The 20,586-nt window shown below is 49.3% G+C and overlaps 1 protein-coding gene across 14 annotated transcripts in view; it reads right to left on the bottom strand.

Moving 5' to 3' along the window:
* The window catches only part of ARHGEF18 (Rho/Rac guanine nucleotide exchange factor 18), a 48,000-nt gene that overhangs the window by 18,649 nt on the left and 8,765 nt on the right, over nucleotides 1–20,586 (bottom strand). For 4 of the 14 annotated variants that reach the window (XM_065042463.1, XM_065042464.1, XM_065042460.1 and 1 more), the window contains exons 4-13: nucleotides 19,175–19,385; nucleotides 18,388–18,502; nucleotides 17,748–17,805; nucleotides 17,499–17,543; nucleotides 17,161–17,241; nucleotides 16,613–16,718; nucleotides 16,051–16,225; nucleotides 5,724–5,791; nucleotides 3,186–3,249; nucleotides 26–170 (exon numbers count right to left, since the gene is read on the bottom strand). In XM_065042463.1, the coding sequence (XP_064898535.1) occupies nucleotides 26–170; nucleotides 3,186–3,249; nucleotides 5,724–5,791; nucleotides 16,051–16,225; nucleotides 16,613–16,718; nucleotides 17,161–17,241; nucleotides 17,499–17,543; nucleotides 17,748–17,805; nucleotides 18,388–18,502; nucleotides 19,175–19,385 (1,068 nt within the window). Of the gene's footprint in view, nucleotides 1–25; nucleotides 171–3,185; nucleotides 3,250–5,723; nucleotides 5,793–10,876; nucleotides 11,266–11,392; nucleotides 14,947–16,050; nucleotides 16,226–16,612; nucleotides 16,719–17,160; nucleotides 17,242–17,498; nucleotides 17,544–17,747; nucleotides 17,806–18,387; nucleotides 18,503–19,174; nucleotides 19,386–20,586 lie in introns of those variants that run through there. The other 10 variants (XM_065042458.1, XM_065042461.1, XM_065042462.1 and 7 more) reach the window with 10 other exon arrangements.

Here is a 20,586-nt window from a genome sequence, read left to right as displayed (position 1 = left end):
GTTCGACAAGCAGCAGCTGACTTACCCCAATTTATTCACAGCCGCAGCAGCATTCAGCGGAGACGCAGAATTTCCTCTTTGGGCGATAGTCATGCCGAGGTTCCGCGGCAGCACTGGGGTGCCATCCGGCCCCAGGAGGAGACTGCGGGGCTGCTCCTTCAAGGAAGCGGCTAGAGAGGCAAAAATTGAATTGGTACTCAGAAAATGAGGCGCACACTGCAGGTCGCCTGCTCTCAAACCTCGCTCCGAATGAGGACGGAGGACAGACAGGATCCTGGACGTCAGGAGCTCGTTGTCCAAAAAAACGTTCTCGTTCCATTTTCTCGAGAAGGAGCCACAAAAAGACAGCTCGGGATGAGCTGGAATTGTGTTGCTTCTGCCGCTGCTTTTTGAATTTGTATTCCCCATGCTCGGCACTGGCTGCCCTCAGACCCGGCACAGTCAAGTGGCCCCAGAGATGCGGTGTTTTTATACCACCTGTGATCCTTCTAGAAATGTAAAGCTGCCACTTAACTTACTGTATTGGCTAAATCAGCAGGTCTGAAGTGCAGGAAATTGGTCCCTACTGTGCCTATTTAGTGTGGAAATTGCAAAGTATCTTCTCCTTTAGTAAAACACCAGAACCTACACACAATTATTCACACCCTACCGTACAAGGGCACAGAACATTTCATGGCAAACGAGAAAAATCTGAGATCACGTAAAAACCACAAGTTCTTTGCAATGCTTATTGCTGCCCGATGATTTATATCTGCAAGCGCACACACTGAATGTAATAGATACCAGAGCTAAATTTAATTTTAATACTGCAGCTTTTTGATGCTTTTTAAATCTAGACAGACTGTGAACTGGAAAGGTATTTAAAACTTTAATCACTGTTACACAATACGTGGAAGCCTGGAATAGACTTATAAAAAATGGATACAATTATTTAGCGCTAATGTCTGTAATGAATGATAAGGAACAGGAGACAAAATATACCCTTTTATGAAACGAACTTCAAGGAAAGCAAAGATGAAGAACAGGCAGGCAATCTGTAAAGCGATCGGCGGCGAGGCGTGCGGCTGCCCGGCTCTCAGAGTGCTTTTAAGGACATGGGGCTGGAAGAAATCTCAGGGATGCACGAAGGGCAGGTTTGTCCTACACCCAGCTAAACTCCCCTTTCCCTTGATGTGCCCTGAGGCTGCGTCAGGTCTGCAGCTCCCAGCCAGGGTTTATGCATCACCAATTCAGTCTCTCCTGTAGAAACACGGGTGTCTCCCAGCCCCGCACGTCCCCCTCTCCCCACCTGCTCTCCTGGCTGCACCCCCACTGACGGTCACCTCCCCTGCGCTTCCGCCTCGCTCAACCAGACACAGCTGCACCAAGGCATCCGTGTTTCTTCCCAGAAAACAGGTTTTTCCACATTTCTTGGTATCCCATACTCCACCTGTGCTTGTGTCTCATTCAGTCTTCCCTGAAAGAGTCGACTAGAATCGCATTAGTGCTGCAGGGGAGGCTTTATCGATGACATTTAATAGAAGTTATATCACCGCATCTTCTCCCGCTGGAAACACCTCTCCTGACACCTGTTTGGGGCTGAAATCTCTTGGCTACACATAGGGCGCACTCCCAGTCTACACCAAACTGGGCAAACTGAGTCCTCCTCCATCACCTCCAAGCGATGGGCTCCAAAAGAGGAGACTAAATAGACATCAGCAAGATGCAGAATTCTTAAACAAAGACTTAATAATAAATGCCCCCCCCCGTTTCCATTTGGGGAAGTATTGCAATCATCAGCCATCAGGTTGTCTTTCTGTGCTCCACGAGTAAAGAACATCAAGTTCTTTTTCACAAATCTAAAAGTCTCCAGAGGTAAAGCATGGGGAAAGGAACGGGGGGACAACCGACACAGTCTGTACCATTCTTAAAAGGTATTTGTCTTTTATGTTGACACAATACAGCTCTTTTGCTGGGTGCTGCAGTCCGCAGTGTTATACCATGGGTAAGGACCCACAGTGTCTGTGCTAGAAGCTGGAAGTTCAAGGAACAGCTAATGCTTTTGACAATGGAAAACAAGCACTGGCTGCCTGGCAGAGTCTGCGCCACCACCAAGCCGTTTTCTGAGTTCAATTAGCACTGTCTGCACACTGCTGAGAGCCCCTATCGATCCCTGTTCACCTGTCGCACCAGACCAGACTGTGTACCGCAGAGCTGTTCCAACGACAAGCCCCACAGCCAACTTTTCCTATTTTCATTATCCCTTATTGTTTCCTATTTTAGCCCCTGCGCTTTCCCTTAAAAGCACAAAAACATTCTTGGTAACGCAAACAGCTGCTTATCTTCTTCTAACAATTATTACCTTTGCGCTCCTTCTTGATGAGGATCGTTTCATGAAGAAACAGACCTCGCAATGCAAGTCAAATGATACGTTAACAAAGGCGTATCCCAGAATCCCTAAACATTGATAAGGTCCCCCCTCAGTGTCCTCTTCCCCAGCTCCAGAGCCCCAGCTCCTCAGCCTTTCCTCCCACGGGAGATGCTCCACTCCCTGCAGCTCTAGTCGCTGTGAATCATCTGAAAGCCCAGAAGCCTGCTCTGTTAATGCAGACCTTGTAACATCTACCAATTAAAATGCCATTTAAATCATCCACCTGTGGCCACAATGGTCTTTTCCAGCAGCAAAAGGCTATTTCAAAGCCTATGCTGCAATGGAGCTGCTCCTTCTTCTTGCCTTTTTCTCCCAGATGCCTTCTCCCACTTTGGCTCAACCAAGATTTATGTGCAGAGCATTAGTGCTAGCTTGTCTTAGAGATTTCTAGCAACCACTAGCTGCAGGCAAGTTTTAAATAGACAATTATGGAAATCTGATGTAAAACAAGGTTCACAGTTCTAGCCTTTTCAGAGGCCAGAGAATAGACAATCAATGAAAAACGAGCTTATCGATCCCTTTTCACCATGATATTTTGAGGTTACACAGCAAGAAGGTATAAAGAAAAATAAAAAGATAAAGAGATAAAAGCACACAGGAGATTGCTACGAGCCTCCAAGCCATTCCCAATAGAAAAAAAATGAAGCCATCTTATTAAAAGAGACCTTTTCTGTACTTCAATAACACACTGTGTATAGCCTTTAAAACATATTAAAGAAAAAAATACAATTGAACAGATAAGCCTTGAGCACAGAAATCATTCTTTAGTACAAACCTGGGGAAATGCACCGGGGCGAACTCTGTGGAGATCCAGAAGGTCTGTGCTGCGAGTCTTTCTGCTACAGGAAAAAATACAATGTTCTTACACATACAGACCAAACTGTCAGTCCAAACTGACGCGTATTTCTCCTACCACAGAGCACTACCTGTAAGGGAAGCTGTACACCGGAACCACAAAAGATGTGACAGAGCAGCTGTTCTGATTTATTGTCAGTTTCCAGAAGAATGGCATATAGCCATTAACACTTTGTATAACCGCATCAAGTATAAACCAGACTGAAATAGAACCAAAACTGACATTAACAGCCAAATTAAAGCTATGATCATAAATAATTCACTACATGAAAGCAAACCCTTTGTGTAGAGTCTTCACCTATGCTTTGCTGATGTTTAACTTGACAGCAATACTAACTAAACCAACCCAGCCAATTCCAACCCAAATTCAGACTGCCCATTTGAAATTGCACCTTTGGTAATCTGTACAACTTTCTCCTTCTTACACATGTCATTGACATACAATTTATCGAAATACAGTCTGTAAGAAACGGCTTTCTGGGTGTTGCACTTCATTTTGAGCATCTAATTTCTGCGACCGTTGCTCACTTCGTGCTGCCGCTCCCCCTGTGCTCCCTCCTGGCGCGGTTTGTCAGCGCTGACACAACCACGGCAGCTCAGGGGACGGCAGAGAGTGGAAATCAAAGCACCAGAGCAAGGGAAAATTTCAGTTTAAAAGGAAAAAGCACAATGCCTTGAGAAGTTTAAAAGGATATATCAAAAAGCCCATAAGAACATTTCTGCCCTCCAAAGAGTGATGTTCTAAATCACCAACGGCAGAAAGTGCTTTCTCTAATTGCCCAGGTTTGAGCTGTTCTGCTCTCTCTCCCCCTCATGCTACTCCCTATCTGCTACAGTCTCTGAAATCCCAGAATCCCAGAGTGTCAGGGGTTGAAGGGCCCTGGAAAGCTCACCCAGTGCAATCCCCCCATGGAGCAGGAACACCCAGATGAGGTTACACAGGAAGGTGTCCAGGCGGGTTGGAATGTCTGCACAGAAGGAGACTCCACAACCCCTGGGCAGCCTGGGCCAGGCTCTGCCACCCTCACCCCAAACAAGTTTCTTCTCAAATTTAAGTGGAACCTCCTGTGTTCCAGTTTGTTCCCATTACCCCTTGTCCTGTCACTGGTTGTCACCAGAAGAGCCTGGCTCCATCCTCCTGACACTCCCCCTTTAGATATCTGTAAACATGAACGAGTCCCCCCTCAGTCTCCTCTTGTCCAGCTCCAGAGCCCCAGCTCCCTCAGCCTTTCCTCACACGGGAGATGCTCCACTCCCTTCAGCATCTTGGTGGCTGCGCTGGACTCTCTGCAGCAGTTCCCTGTCCTGCTGGAACTGAGGGGCCACAGCTGGACACAATATTCCAGGTGTGGTCTCCCCAGGGCAGAGCAGAGGGGCAGGAGAACCTCTCTGACCTACTGACCCCCCCCTTCTAACCCACCCCAGGTCCCATTGGCTTCCTGGCCACAAGGGCCCAGTGCTGGCTCATGGTCACCCTGCTGTCCCCAGCACCCCCAGGTCCCTTTCCCCTACGCTGCTCTCTAATAGGTCATTCCCCAACTTACACTGGAACCTGGGGCTGTTCTGCCCAGATTCAAGACTCTACACTTGCCCATGTTCTATTTCATTAAATGTTTCCCCGCCCAGCTCTCCAGCCTGTCCAGGTCTCTGATGGCAGCACAGCTTCCAGTGTCACCACTCCTCCCAGCTCGGTGTCACCAGCAAACCTGCTGACAGTCACTCTATTCCCTCGTCCAAGTCATTGATGAATATATTGAACAATACCGGCCCCAGCACTGCCCCTGAGGCTCTGCACTGCATACAGGCCTCAACTGGACTGTGCCCCATTGACCACAACATCATCAACACTTGCAGGTTAAAATAACTGAAACTCCCTCAAGTGTAACTAGTTATAAGGAGGAGGAAGTGCTTTTCAAAACCAACACCAGAATAATAATAAAAAGACAGAAAGGCAGCTATCGCAGGCGCCACTGTGACAGAGATAAAACATGAACAGCTTAGCAAGGTACAAAGTTCATCACAGTTCAAAAATCAAATTGCTTATTCTGCATTGCTCAGCTTATAAACTAGAAACTAACTGTTGTAAACAAATCTCCCTTCACAGCCTTCCACCAGCTCTGAGATGGCACAATCTACTAAAATACAGCGGCATAAAATTCAGAGGTGCCACATAATTCAATTATGCTCCCCAAAAAAGTGATGGGTTTGAGCATTCTTCTAAGGGTTAGTCATGCTTCCCACAGACGCAAGCAAGGGTAATTTTCAGTATTAAACGTGCCACTTTATTTTCCCTGCATAAATTGTCACAGATTACTATAATGACAAGTTAATAACTATTCGATGTCTTGAAGATGCAGGGCAATATTCTGTACCCATGTAAATTAAAACACTCGCACTAAATTAAACATACTATGTCAAGCACTGTTATTATAAAAGAAGAACAACTTACAAAACCCACCTTGGGTCTGATGCTGCTGCATTCAGCCAGCAAACTCTTGCAGTTCTTATGGACATTCACTGCACAATCTGAAACACACACCGAAAAAGTCTGAAATTATTCTTGCCATTCCCATCTAGGGGGAGAAAGAGTGGGAAATGAAAGACCTCCTAATTTGGAAGAGATGCAGAGCAAGCTTAGTGTTTCCGAGAGCACCCTTGCGTGTGTTTTGTTCTTTGACACCAAACGCTCACGGTTTTCCAGTGCAACTCAGAATCACTGACAGTGCGATTCACACAAACAAGCACAAGGAGACACTATTGGATGTATTAAGAGTGTCCTGCTTCATCCCCCTTAAGCCAGAGTGCTGCCTCCTGCCCTGCACCACAATTCAAAATTGATACCGTTCAAGAAGGCACCAATTCATTGGGCTCCATACAAATAATTCAAAACACGCCACAGACTCAGAGTATTCCTTCTTTTCTAGCTTCACAAAGGAATTGTTTCCACATAAAGCAACTAAAGCAGTTCCCTCTCAGCCAAAAGGCACAAAACCATTAACAGGATAGTAAACTCCAATCTCTTGTTTTTTTCCTTATAATAACTACTGCTTGAGAAAACAGGATGACAACTGGTAGCGTCAAATATTTTCTGCAGTCTTTATACCCGCCTATAAAATAAGATCCACCAGCAAAAGCAGAAGCAGGATACCAGCAACTCAGACAGCAAAGGAAACCAGGATTTCTTTCTTCCCATCTCACAGAATCCCAGAGTGTCAGGGGTTGAAGGGCCCTGGAAAGCTCATGCAGTGCAATCCCCCATGGAGCAGGAACACCCAGATGAGGTGACACAGGAAGGTGTCCAGGCGGGTTGGAATGTCTGCAGATACAAGACTCTACACTATATTTCAGGCATGTCTGTGAAAAGAGAAATAGAACAAAACTGGGAAGATGAACACCGTGCTTTCTAAAGAAAATCTTGTTTATGTTTAAGGAACAGCGGAAAAACTACTTAAGGACTGTTCCTCCCAACAGACCCGTCGGCCGAGCCTGGCGCCAGGGCCGCCGAGCTGCTTTAAGGCTCCTGGCTGATGCAGAGAAACACTCACTTTTAAGTGTCTTCCATAACTCCAGTAAAAGTCAGAACAGGAGCAAAATGCTTACATGGCCTTAAACACAAATAAATTAACAAAGACGTAAAAACAAGACGGAGAAAGACTGAGTGCACAGCCCCAGAAGTTACGCAGCTTCTCCAAGTGTGGGAAATAAGAGGAGAATATTGCACTTGGTGTACCTGCCACACACAGAATCCCCACAAAAACAATTCCCTCCCATAACTTCTCTCTTATTTGTCATATTTCTACCAATACTGGACAAAAGAAAAGGCACTATATCTAATTTCGAACACACACGCCTCTGCAGATGCGTGATTAAAATGTATCCAAATTATTCACTTGCTAAGGCTACGTAGAGGACAGCAAATGTATTCGCTATTTCAGCGTTGATAAGGCCTCTGCCTGTCACCAGAAAACGAGGATTTTGTTCAAAGACACGCCACAACAACAACCGACTTGTGGACAAAGGCAGTCCCTTTCCCCCGAGACAAAGGAGCAAACTGCAGGACAGAAATCACCACACAAAAGGAAACACAGAATAAATTCTCCATGACGTTAAGCAGGGTTGGATTCGGGTCCAGCTGCTCCCAGACCGGCTCCCTTCGGGGCACAGCGGGACGGGGGATGCATTCCCTGGTCAATAATGTAAAACACACCTGCGTATCTTCAGTGATTGCAGTCGATAATTCCTTCCCTATTGATGATCATCAGGAGCAATTCTACTTCAAAAGCCTGGGTACTTTGTTAAGCTAATTGTGAAAGGGATATCAACTTAAAAATGTATTTCAATGTTAACATCATGCGCTCTGTTAGAGATAACCGCTTATATCAGTCTCGGTTGGTATATCTAATAGTTCTGGGTGTTTCCTGTGCTGCTGAAGGACTCTTCACACAGCAGGAGAGAACATACTAGAAAACATGAAAATGCTACAGAAAAGCCTCAGAAAATTGCAGGTGAATCCAAGGACTCGGTTCTCTTAGAGACTATTTGAAAAGCAATTAACGTAATGATTTCCCGGTGGCATTATTTTTGCCCACATAACAGAAGAGAATTTTGACAAGTGACAGAAGAATCAGACTGTTTTGCAAGCACCCTTAACTGTATAAAATATGCTCCAGCTTTCCCTTTTCAACACACTTTTGCAGCCAGCGCTGAACCAAGTCCGTTCCAATTACGGATGAAAACAAGCACTTGAATACTCGTGCATCTGATTGCTGAGAACACCAGTTAAACTGCCTGGGACACGGCTGCTGGAGCCAAAGCTGCGACAGCGATCGATAACATGGGATGCCAAGCAAACACACCACAGCTTTCTGTGTTTCTGGGATTAAACCTACAGGTTTTGGGATGAAGACCGAGAATTTTGGAAGCATCACATTGTCCCACATCTGCTTACCAGGGGACTGTCACTGAATTGCTCTGCACGGGCCAGCCAGGAACTATTGCTCAGCAACCGGCTGGCACAGGGGCCTCATCCAGCAAGGAAATATTTAAGACCAAGCGGCTCGTAAACATCATAAAAGATCCGATTCACAACTGAGGATAATGAAATTAATACCCGGTGTAATAAAACACCTTCTCTTATTAAGGAGATGCTCTCCCAAAGTCTCAGGGAAAGCAGTTTACAACTCAAGAGAATGATATTGGCCGTGGCGTTACGACGCCCAAAAGCATCGCCCGATTCACAGGATGCGCGAGGGCAACGAACTTTGCTGAAAATGGGCACGCATTTTCTCTCCCGGCCGAATACCTTCCAGTGGATCAGACACTGGTCATGCCCTATAAATGTCTTCCAGAATTGGATTCCAGGACAAATCTATGACTCACCAGATATTATGAGTATTATGACCCTGACCTTTGGTCTGGAACGGCACTGCCCAATAAAACCACTCTTTAAAGGGCATTTGCGAACAGCTAGATCTAACAGACAGATATGCTGGGATGGATCTAAAATTGAATTACTGGCTCTTTTTTTCCCCTCAAGCATATGGCTTTTTGATGTTTTTTAACTGACGGGTTAAAAAAACCCTTTAAAACAGTGAAGTTCAGACAGGGACTCCTTTTAACAGCGACTCTAAATGATACAAGGAGCTCAAGCACTGTTTTAATGCCGGGGTTATATTCGCCACCTGTTAAATCCAACCAGCTGGAGAAAGCCACGGACAAAATGGTTTTCTCGTGAAACTAATTTTTCTGCTTTCAAATGTCCGACGCTTCAGGGATCAAAGAGAATCTCTGCCCTTTCTCCTCACCCATACAAGGCAACTCCTTCCTCAAGCCGACACACAGCTTGCACACGAATGATTAATCCAGAATATAACATCTGAATTTATACACAGAGATGGACACCAGCTGAGGAACTTTACAAAACTACAAAGCGCACGATAAACCTCCCAGGAAAGAGTTTCAGTGCAACACGGAGAAGTTTCTGTATTCAGTAAATCCAGGTCAAGTATCTTCAGGAACTCGGAACAGATGTAACTTTGTCCTAGTGGCTTTGGTGACCCGTGTATACTTGTTTTGCTAATTGCCTAATTGTGTAGAGGCAGAAGCCAAAAACTGGAAGGGTGCAGGGTGATGAGATACTTCACATTCTGAAACAGAGACAGTCTGTGCGAGAGAGCAACACCACTAAATTATCGAGTCTCGGTGTCCCTGTTACAGCATTCCTCTTTGTCTCCAAAAACAATCTATAATTACCCCCCGTATCTGGTTTTATTGTCAAAATATCAGACAAACGGGGGATAGGGTCGTGTCATTCCCAACACCGCAAGTCCTCGTGGGCTTGGAGTTTTCTTTAAACAGAGAAACCCAAACCAGAACAAACAAACAACTGATGTTTCTTTTTTTAAAACAATGGGAAGTAAAATTAGCACATTATTCGAGAAGAAATCCGAGTACCATTTTAATTCTCTCACGCTCAACCCTTCCCCCATTCTACAGGAACGCTATGGGACTGAAGCAGCAGCTATGACAATCATAAAAGGTATTTAAAATATTTCATAGGTAAACATTAGGTGGAACTACAACACACCGCGTCTGATGGCTCCTGTTTGAGAGCCATGTTTTCTTAACCCTACCAAAGAGAAACTATTACCTCACAACCTTATCAACTAAAAAAAGCCCCCATCTCTGTTAAAAAGGGAGCAAGAAGGAACTGAGAAGCAGCCGTTTCTTCTCTTGGTTTTACACAGAGGACTCGCATACTACAGTAACAAAACCACAGCACAACATCTTCAAACAATAGTCAGTCGTTTTGTTCATTTATTAGAGCAAAACCCCCAAATACGGTACCAGAAACACCCACAAAGCTGTTCCAGTTGGGAATCACTCCGTGTTTCCCATCATGTCCTCCTACCACGGTTTCCTTTCCAGCACAGCCAGGCTAAGCCTACAAGCTGATATTATCTCCCTAATATGCCAGGACGGTGGAATATTTTAAATAGGTCAGTTATCACAATTGAGAGTAGGGATAAAGCTTTTACCATGTTTTTTCTAATATTCAAGCTCTTTTTATGTCCATCCCAGGCTTTTCTCCCTCCTGCAGCCCCAGCACTACAGAATGTGCGTAAGTGAACCTGAACACAAGACGCAGAATTTAATTATTACAAACATAAGGATGCTCAGACAGGGGCCGAGGCATCAGGTGAACCAGTTTCACATCGGGCTACATCAGTTCGCTTCCCTAACGCCAAGAGCAACACGTTACCTCCTTCTTTACTCCCTAAAAGATAAAACCAGGATCTCCACAAGCTGTGCCCCAGTTTAATCCCCGAGCAGGTAACCTCGGGCCGGCAATAAACCCGGCGGGATTTGCCACGGGAGGGAAGATAAACCCGCTGCCCCGGCCGAGCTCCGGGTCTCCTCGGTACCGACGTTGCTGGTTCCTCCAGAGCTCCCCAGAGAAACCCCCTCACCGCTGGCACCGCGAAGCCCCGGGACCCTGAGGAAGGGGCCGCGGCCCGGGGAAGGGGGGGTCCCGATGCCTGGAGGGGGTGGCGGCGCGGGGGGCCGGGGCTCGGGGAAGCCGGCGGGCGCGCTGACACCCCGCTCTCTTACCGGACTCCCCGGGGAGCCGCCGGTTGCACTCTCGGTCCCGGGAGCCGCCGCCACAGCAACAGGAAACACCCGGTGTCCCGGAAGGAAAAGGGAGATGGATGGAGCTGCGCGCCTGCGCACCGCTGCCCGGCCCGGGACAGTGTCCTCGGCCTTGGTCTCCCAGGGAGGGCGCGACCACCCTCGGCCCGCGCTTTGTTCAGGGACGGTGGGAGCACCCGCAGCCCGCACTTTTCCCTCAGGGAGGGCACATCTACCCCCGACCCGCACGTTTTTAAGGAGGACACATCTACCCCCTGTCCTGCACATTTCCCTCAGGGAGGGCACATCTACCCCCGGCCCGCACATTTCCCCTCAAGGAGGGAACGTCCACCCAAAGTCCACACATTCCCCTCAGGGAGGGCACATCCACCCCCGTCGCGCACATTATAAGGGAGGGCACGTCCAACCCCAGCCCGTGCTTTTACCTCAGCCAAGAGCCACCCGGCCTCACCCCAACGAGTGTTCCAGGCCACCCACCTGGACATGAGAACCGCTCTGGCCTCTTTCCCCCTGAGAGCAGCCACAGCACAAGGGATCTCCTGGGGACCTGTCCTCCATCAGCGCCCAGAACAAAGACAACAGGCCCTTAACGGATGGGATGTAGCATCCCGAGTGACAGCTTTAACGTGTTTGTGCACCGCCTGGGACTTTCTCTAAACATGCAATTCGTTATGAAGAGCCGGGTGGGATTTGCCATTCAAAATGTGCTGAAGTGTTTACAGCCGCTCCTGCCCGAGCCTTCGCAATGACCCCTGCACAGACAAACAGCAAAAGCAAAGGGGAGTTTCTCTTTGCTATCAGCAGTTTCATGTATGGACTTGTACAACTACATTGCTTGCTGGAAAAAACTCCCTTTTTCTGGTGAACCAGGCCGCCAAAGTCCAGGGGAGAAAACCAGAAGAGCTTGTGATCTAACCTGACCTCCTGATCTGTGATTCACTCTGGGAATTCACGATACCAATCTCCATCACAAGCTCGTCATATTTTAAGTCACGCACATCCAAGCTGCCTGTCGAAAATGCAACACACGCAATTACAAAACAAACTTCCCTCTCCAAATCCACCCTGCGGCTTTCCCACAGCTTTGAAAGAACCTGACACCCTTTGGGCTGGAAATGTGCTGAAATCCCGGACCACCACGGGGCCAATATTGTCTCTGGTTTCCACACTGTGACCTGTTTAATTGATTATTTTTTCTCTTCATCTTATAGTTTCAAGCTTTTCAGAAACGTTCCCTTTTGTGCTACTTCTATACAGGACTAAGCACAGTAAGATCCCAGTCGTTTATTAGCGCCTCGCAGCACTACAGAGAAATAATCATTAAATAAAGCAGTTTGGGGATAAACTGTCACTTTGTGACCAATTAATCCTTAGAAACTTCAGCCTTTGTGCTTTGCCATAACATAAAATAAAGCCCTGCAGATTGCCCAAGTGCAGCCGTCGCGGAGGGGACGTGCTGTGCTTGTGCTGCTGGCCCTGGGGCATCTCCGCGAAAATCAGAGCGAAATCTGGCACAGCAACCGGCTCAAAGACGCCGTAGCTTAGAGCTAAACAGAGAGTCGCACCGACTTTCTAATCCTGTGTAATTCTAGAATAACAAAAGATTTCTTATTGAACGAGCTTCAGGTAGATTACAGGTATGAAAAGAAGGTGAAAAGTAGAAAAGAAGGAGCACTGAGAAGAGTGTATTCTTCAGCTTGCTTTTCCAAAACCTCTAGAAGTGCTGTGAGTGCTCGGCAGGGCCAGCTCTGTGTCAGCAGACTCATCGCTCGGTCAACGTTTCCTCCGAAACCGGCGCTACAAACCACTTTCACGTTTCCTTTAGATCCTGCTGCATTGCCTTATAACCGCACGAACCCCCAGATATCGCAGTCGCTCTGGTTTCACCCGCTTTAGTTGGAGTCCTGTCAGTAATCACTTATTCCGAGCAGGACTCCCAGTCCATTTCTCACTGTCATCACGTTACGGCAGCCAAACCTCCTTTTCCACCTCAAAATAAAAGCTGTTTGTTGGTTGCATCTCTCCCCAGAAATGCAAAGTTCCAGGTTGCCTGCTGCTATGAGCAGAAATTTCAGGATAGAAAGATCAAGTCATTCCTCCCTATGATAAGCTGAAGCTGTTCTTTCCCATATCAGCTTATTGGTGCTGTGCTGGGAGTCCTGAACGCAGAAGTGTGCAGGCAAAGGGGAATCTCACACACTGAATTTCCAGCCCAAACCAAGAGCCGTCCTGGCCTCTTCTCCTTATAGATAAAAAAAGAACGGCTGGGGGATGTTTTCCTGACAAACTGCAGGGACCTGTGTCCTCCATTTACCCACAGAACCGCTGTGAGAAAGGGAACGGTTCTCCAAACCCTTTTCACAGCAGCCCTGGAGATGAGTAGTTAGAGCAATTTCTCACAGAGCAGCGCGTGTTATTGAATTCATTACACTGAGCACCTTCTCTTAAAGACAAGGAGTTTGAGCCTACACAACGCTTTGGATGCATCTGTAGGTTTTCCTTGTGAAGAGGATGGTTGATCCGAGGTCCCCATGGGGGCCAGGGCTCTACCTTTCACATAAAGCAATAGAGATATAACTCTCAACTCACAAAGATGTAAAGACCCAGCTCTAGCCCAGTGCCCAAGCTCAAGTCGCCCGGAGGGAGGCGATCCTCCTGCCGTCTGTATTCCAGGGCAGATCCTTGGCTCGCCAGCACCGCTTGGAGAGCTCTGCTCCTGTCAGGGCTTTCCTGGGACTCATCTCACTCCTGTTGCATAAACTCTGCAAGCATGTTTATAAGAGAGGATTAATTTAGGCACAGAACCTTCTCCACCCTTGACAACAAAGGCTCAAGAGGAGCTTTCTTTATTTCCAGGTGAACAATAAACTTTGAGCTTTGAGTCTCTAGGTTTATGTAACGATGAAGTTTGGGTGGCCGCTGTTGCTGAGATCGCAAGCGACCGCAATCATTCCTCCTTGTTTTCCATCCCTGCCAGACTCCAAACGTCACATCTGGGAGACTCTGGAGCCGCAGAAACTCTCCCACGTGTGCTGACACACACCATGGCCTCCTTCCCCTTCCCTGGGAAAACTTGTGCGTGTGGTGTGAGGATAAATCAAAGCAATCGGGTGGGAGAATGAAACAAGTGCCCACGTACAGGGCCACCTGGCTGCCTGCCCTCCTCACGGCCCACGTGTGTGTTTCTAGCAGAACAATTCCTTACTCTGAATTAAAAACATAATCCCTCCTGCTGTTATTACACTTTCTCTAATAAGAAGAGTTCTCACTCTTCTCTTCCTCACAGCCATGGAAGCCACCAGACTTCTTGTGTCCACTGGGCAGTGACAAGTTCTCATGCTTCCCAACCATTGCTCCATCCATCCCCCTGCTTTCAGCTCATCCCTTTCTTTAACCCCCGGATTTCCTTTTCTTATTCTGAGCCTGTTTTGTCTTCTACCACGTGGTGGTGCTGCAGTTAAAAATACCACGGAGATAACAAACAACAGCACCTGACCAGAAGATGGACCAAGAGCTGGCGCAGGCCCAGGGCGCGGGGATGGCAAATGTGAGTTCGTGATGAGAAAACAAGAGGAGCAGCCAAAATATCCTCAGATCCTGGCAGTGACTACAGCTCAGGCTGACAGCTCCCGCTCCTGAAGGATGGGAAGTGCCACCGGCTACACGGTGGCCCCGAAAGTTGCTTTTCCAGAGCCCCATCAGTGACCTGTCAGGACACCAGCACCGCTCCTAGTGCAATAACGCGAGTGAGCGATATCAACTGTCAGCTGCGCTGCCCAGAAACGGCTTGCCAAGGTTTCAGCCCAGTGTAATCCAAATATAGGCACTCTCAGGCCAACAGCTGTCACACAGCAAGTCCCAGATCTGACCACAGACAGGCCGTTAATTTTAATGAACATCGCAGAATCCTGCCCAATTATGCAGCTGCCACAAAGGGAACACGCAAAAACGAGCTCTGCCGCCCTCATTATCCCAGCCAGCTCACCCTGAGCAGCCCAGGAACCCAGAGAAGATGTCAGAGTCCCGAGCACCTCCTGGTTCCTCAGCCTTAGCAAGACTTGAGAATACAAATTCCTCATGGAAGGGCTGAGAAACAAGCTAAGACTGCAAACAGAGCCTCTGCAAGGAGGCTCCTCGGAAAGGAACAACGAGGCATAACTCTGCCTCCTCCTGTAATATTTGGGTTCTCAATATCCACAAAGCACTTGCTCGTTTAGCTCCTCGCTTCCTACTTTTTGCGGTGACACATGAAAGATGTTCAATAACAGGACCTGTGGTCCTTTTCAGTTTCCTTCCAGCTGCCCTGAACGGAAAATGTGCTTCTTGCAGCACATGCCCAAGGGCAGCCAGGGTGCTTGTGCCCCAGGAAAGTTTTACTGACCTTAGGAGCCTCTGAGAGACCCTCACTGGAGAGCGAGCAGTGCTTGAGGGCACAGGGTAGAGAAAGAGAGCAATTTTCCCATTTCCAGCAGGTTTTCTCTTCCCACAGGCAATCCCTTGGGAATTAAAATGCTCGTCAGTGCCCTGAGGACCTGCCCCAAAGCAGAGGGACGGGGTTTGTCCCTCAGCCCAAGCCATGCAGTGATGCCACGGGGAAGGCATGAGGACAGAGCCCCACGTGTGCCAGCAAAGGAGCTGCTGCCATTCCTGTGCAAACTTACGTCTGAAAAGCAACGATCTCACCCGTGCAAGTTCTGGGAGGCACCATTTGACTTTTGCGTTAGTTAATAACGTTTTGGATGCTCTAGAAATCCTTGTGCGGGTGCAGAGGGCGGATGCTGAGCTGAGACACGCTGCATCTGTGAGAAACAGGCTAAAAGATCCAGCTCCATGCAGGCAGCAGGGACACTGGCGTGGGCAAAGCAGTGTTGTAAAAAGAATTACTAGAAGTTGACCTGGACTTTCCTTGGGGGAAAGAGGCAGGAAATGGTCAAGCGGCCAAAGAAAATTAGGATAAACTATTGCCAGGCAGGATTTAGAGATAGTTTAGAGTATCTGGAGAAACAAGCAAGCCAGGCCGAGCAGGGTGGTGGGTACGGCCAAGCCAGAGGAAAAGTGAAGCAATCCAGAAGGCGATTTCAGCAGAGGAAGGGCCGGGGGAGGCCGGGGGGCTGAGCGGCGACAGCCGTACTCACTCAGGCACTGCAGACCACTTTTATTTACAAGGGGTTTGGCACACAGGGAGCAATTGGTGCAACTGGAGAAAACCCCCGGCACAAGCTGGTGCCCATTGATCTCTTTCCACCTCTCTTTTGGTTCCTTCGCCTCTTTCTCCTTCTCCCTCTCTTTTGGTTGCTCTTTGTTCTTACCCTGGAAGGAGAGAAAACCACAGCTGCGTTACAGACCTCGCGCTGCCCCACACGTTCCTTTCCCCACCGAGAATAACAAGCTGGTGCGCAGGAAATACAGCGGGCGCCCTTGTCCCCCAGCTTTTTGGATGGTTGTGCTTTTCCCACACGCCTTCCTAAGGCTCAGGACAGTCCCTTTGGCACAGGGCTACGTGTGACAAGGGGACACGTCTGTGCCTCATCAGGCTCTCCTTGTCCCAGAGGGACATCCAGGCTGTCACCCGGCCAAAGCACCCCTCAGCCAGCCAAGAGGGATCCAGCTCCAGCTGCCTGCTCTCTGGGGCTCAGACCCCTTTTTGGCCTGAAGGACTCAACAATTCCTTCTGCAGCTTCAGCACGTCTCCCTCACCTTATCCTTCTGCCAGGACCCAGTGACCCGGCTCCGCAGGGAACTCAGGCGCCGCATCACCTTCGTGCCTTTCTCCGCTTTATCGCTCTTCCCACTGTCCTCATTTCTGAAACAAAACCAAAACCGGCTGAATTAAGGGGAAGTTAACTGGCCAAGCCTAGTGCAGGGAGGTCACTGATGAAGTTTATCTGAAGCATTTATTTTGGGACCTCACCCCCAAGCTTTGCATCCCCTAGAGGATCTGACTCGGTGTCTGTCATGTCATGTCATGGTCAAAGAAAATGAGGATAAACTATTGCCAGGCAGGATTTAGAGATGGGAAATCTCTGCAAATAAGGAGCTGAACTTTCAAATTATTTGTGCGATTTCTGGCTGTCTCTGTTTTTATTCAGTGCCACGTTCAATACGGCCTTAATCCTGGCTGAACCGCTGCAGAGAGCGGCGCCCCGCACGCAGTGCTGTCAGGGCAGTGGAGCCGAGACACAGCAGGGCTTGAAATCAGCTGTCCTGGGGATGAATGTGTGTGGGTTGCCACCTGTGTCACTTACTCGTTAGACAGAAACTCAAACCAGGTGAGGTTCTGCTGGGAGGAATCGCTGCCTTCTTGCACACGAGCTCTCTGCTTCGCCCTGTGCGGGGAGAAGGCGTCAGACACACGGCAGCAAGGCTTATTGTTGAAGATGGGGTGGGAACGCGTTCAGAGTTACGGAAGAGGCACGTGAAATGCTACTTCTGCTTGCAATTTTACCCAAGTTTTACTGGAAAAATGCAAGCCATTCTGGTACCCTGGGGATTTTTCCCTCATGGGACCAAGTGTCACTCGCCCCATGGGTCCCAGGCAGAGCCGTGACCTCCCCACCCTCATCCCTCTCCCACGCACACTCACCCGTGATATTGTTTCAGCTCCTGAAGCACCTGCTGGACAATCAACCTACCAGGGATGGGGCAAAAGAAAAGTGATAGGTTAGAAAACATCCTTGTGAAGACATTCTGCACCCTACAAAGCACGGGGTGCTGGTCTGCGACCAACTGCTGAGCGGTGCCCCAGCATGGCTGGGAGCTCCTTGGCTATTTCATCTCCAAGAGCTCAGATGTACCCAAGAACCTCGAAACAGGCAGGACTGACAATACCTACACGTGGTCTGGGGATACATGGTCCTTCTCCAGCATCTCCAGAGCAGGGGGTTCAACACCTGCAACACAAAATGCTCTCAGTAGGGATCCTGCTTGGCCTTTTGCAGGGCACAGTGTTGCAAGCTACACGACTGGGCAATATTAATCTTGCTGGGCTACCACTCTGCCTTTAATGGGGAGGGAGAAGTGCCAGGAGCAGTTAGGGAGGCAAAAGCCACCTCACTTTTCTGTGTTACCCCTCTGTTCTCCAGTGAGTATTACACTAACTTCTGAGGATCCTGCTTGCAGCTACAGGGCAAGAGCTGCCACCACCCCAAAGACCCTCCCCATGACAGCCAGGCCACTTCCCCGGCTCTTAACCAATCTCTGTATCTCCCTCCAGAGCAGCCCTCACAGGTGAGAGCGGTTCATCCATCCAGCAGCAGGGAGCAGGCTGAAATCAAGTTTACGGGTGTTTTTCTAAGGCTCTTCACTTCAGTGCAGAAACCAGAACATGCCGGCCTTGTCCCACAGCCTGGGACCACGGAGGAGGGAAGGGCAGAGGACGGCTAGGCTTGCAGAGCCTACATCTCCAGTTTTTAATCTGCTTCATCACAAACGCCTTGAAATAATATCATACCACATAGATAGCCTGTACCCACCTCGCACGGCTGGGACAGAAGTGCCGGAACTGGAAGGTGTCTGAGGGGACGCAACTGTCTCGCAGGCTGGTGGGACAGACTTCGACCTCAGCCTCTTCCCGTTGCTGCCGCATTCCTGGAGAAGTAAAAAGTCATGGACATCTTTGGTGTATCAGAGCACAGGGTTAGATCCGGGCTCAAGATATCACTGGGAACGGGCTGACTCCGCACCCCTTCCCTCTCGTTTTGTCGGGGTTATGAGGACAGGACACCATAAGGCGCAGATGTTTGTCGGCTTCAGCTCTGGGCTCCAAGGAGCCTGGAGGAAGTGACACTTGTGACCGAAGCCTTCTCAAGTGCTTCTCACTTTTAGAGGATACGTACCACTGCGATACGATTGTCCTTTTAATATTAATTGAATCTAAAGAACTTCCCCGAATGAAAGCAGTGTGAAAGGGGGGAGATCACACTGCTGTCTTCAACTGCCTAGCAGAGGATTATAGAAAAGATGGAGCCAGGTTCTTCTTAGAGGTGCAGAGTGACATGATGACAGGATGAGGGGCAACAGGCAGAGGCTACAGCAGGGGAGATTCCAACTAGACACACAGGAAAAGCAGGCTGTGATAAACCACCTCCCAGGGCCCTTGTCCTGCAAGAAGAGGCCATTTGTCCCAGAGCAGATAAAGCCCAGCGGTTCCTGCGGACCTCCCAGTGTACCCGGTTCAACGCTGGCATCAAACGGGTCCAGCCTGCAGCTGCCACCTGCCTGGGTCACCTTCTGCACCCCAGCCTGCCCTCGCACACTCACCGCCTCCTCCAAGCCAGGGCTGACCGTGAGGGTCGGTCGTAATGGTTCTATCTCCACTTTGATCACCACGCCGCCCCCGCCGCTGCTCCAGGTTTCCCGTTCCCCTTTGGGCAGCTGAAGGGACACCCGAGGCTGCGGGCAGGACTGGCTCCCCTTCTCCACGTCCTCCTGCTCTGGGTCGCTGCCCATCTCCGTGGCATCCAGGCTGAACCTAATTCGAGAAAGAGGAACAAGCCAGTTGAGCAGACCTGTCCCATTGCGTGGCAGAGCCCCTGCAATGTCCTGTCCTGGGGTGGACAGTCCTGAAGAGCTCCTGCAACTGGGACACGGAGGGTCTGGGGCAAGGCGGCTCTGGGACAAGGAGGCTCTGGGACAAGGCGGCTCTGGGACAAGGAGGCTCTGGGACAAGGAGGGTCACCATGGCAGGCACGTGGCAAAGGAGATGCCAGGAAGTGTCAGCCTGGACACCAAGTCCTGAGCCTGTTCAAAACAGCTTCTCTGGCTGCCATCCGCTAGTCCACGAGCTCCTTGGTCACCCGGGGTGTTTAGTGCCCGCCGGCTCTCGCTGATCTCTTAGCAACCCCTGAGACTGAGCAGCCACCCAGCAGCCTGCCTGGCCTGCGTGGGAGCTGCTGCTCCGCTCGCTGCCCTGCCAGCAAAGCCCCTCCGCGCATTTAGAAATGGCAGAAGTTGTCGTTTATCAAATCATCACTGTGGCATCGTGTCATAAATCCTGCCCCTGCCGGGGCGCAGCTTTGAGGAAGGAAAAAGCACTAATTTTCTGGGAAATGAGGGGCAGCTCAGCTCCCCCAGTGCCCCACGGTTTCCCGAACACCAAGTACTGTTGCAATGCCAACAGCATAGGAGCAAAATGATGGATAGGGCTCAGTGGAAAATCTTACTCTCTGCATGGGTTCTGTCTGCAGATCGCTGTCACTTCGTTCTCCTGCCAGAGACAGGCGTCAGGAAGCATTTGCTTAGGGGACAGTGGGTGGGTGCCCCTTCCCTGGCTCTGTGATTAATCACCCAGCGAGGGGACCCGAGGAGTCCCCAACGCTGGCAGCCGCTCTGTGCTGCTGCTGTGTGCCCGTTACACAGAATAAACTGTGAATGATCCGCGGCACATGGAACAATAGGTCTGAGAACCAAAGCTGGAGCTTGACAAAGAACTGCCAAGATTTCAGGCTGAGATAATTTTCGGGTACCTTATAAGGAGGGGAGATAAAAATAGTCCTTGCTGGCTTGCACCTCACTCCCTGTCACCCGGGAGATCAATACATTTGTCAGCAGGGAAAGTGGGGGTCTAGGAACCTGGAGACCAAGGGAGGCTCCAAGGAGCCATTAAACCTCAGCATCTGTTCTTCCACATCCCACCCAGCACGAGCAGTAGGTGTCCAGCTGCTTTGGCAGAT

This window comes from Columba livia, chromosome 27 (genome assembly GCF_036013475.1).
Source record: "Columba livia isolate bColLiv1 breed racing homer chromosome 27, bColLiv1.pat.W.v2, whole genome shotgun sequence".
Taxonomy (NCBI): Eukaryota; Metazoa; Chordata; class Aves; order Columbiformes; family Columbidae; genus Columba; species Columba livia.
This window is presented reverse-complemented; position numbering and strand designations above follow the sequence as displayed.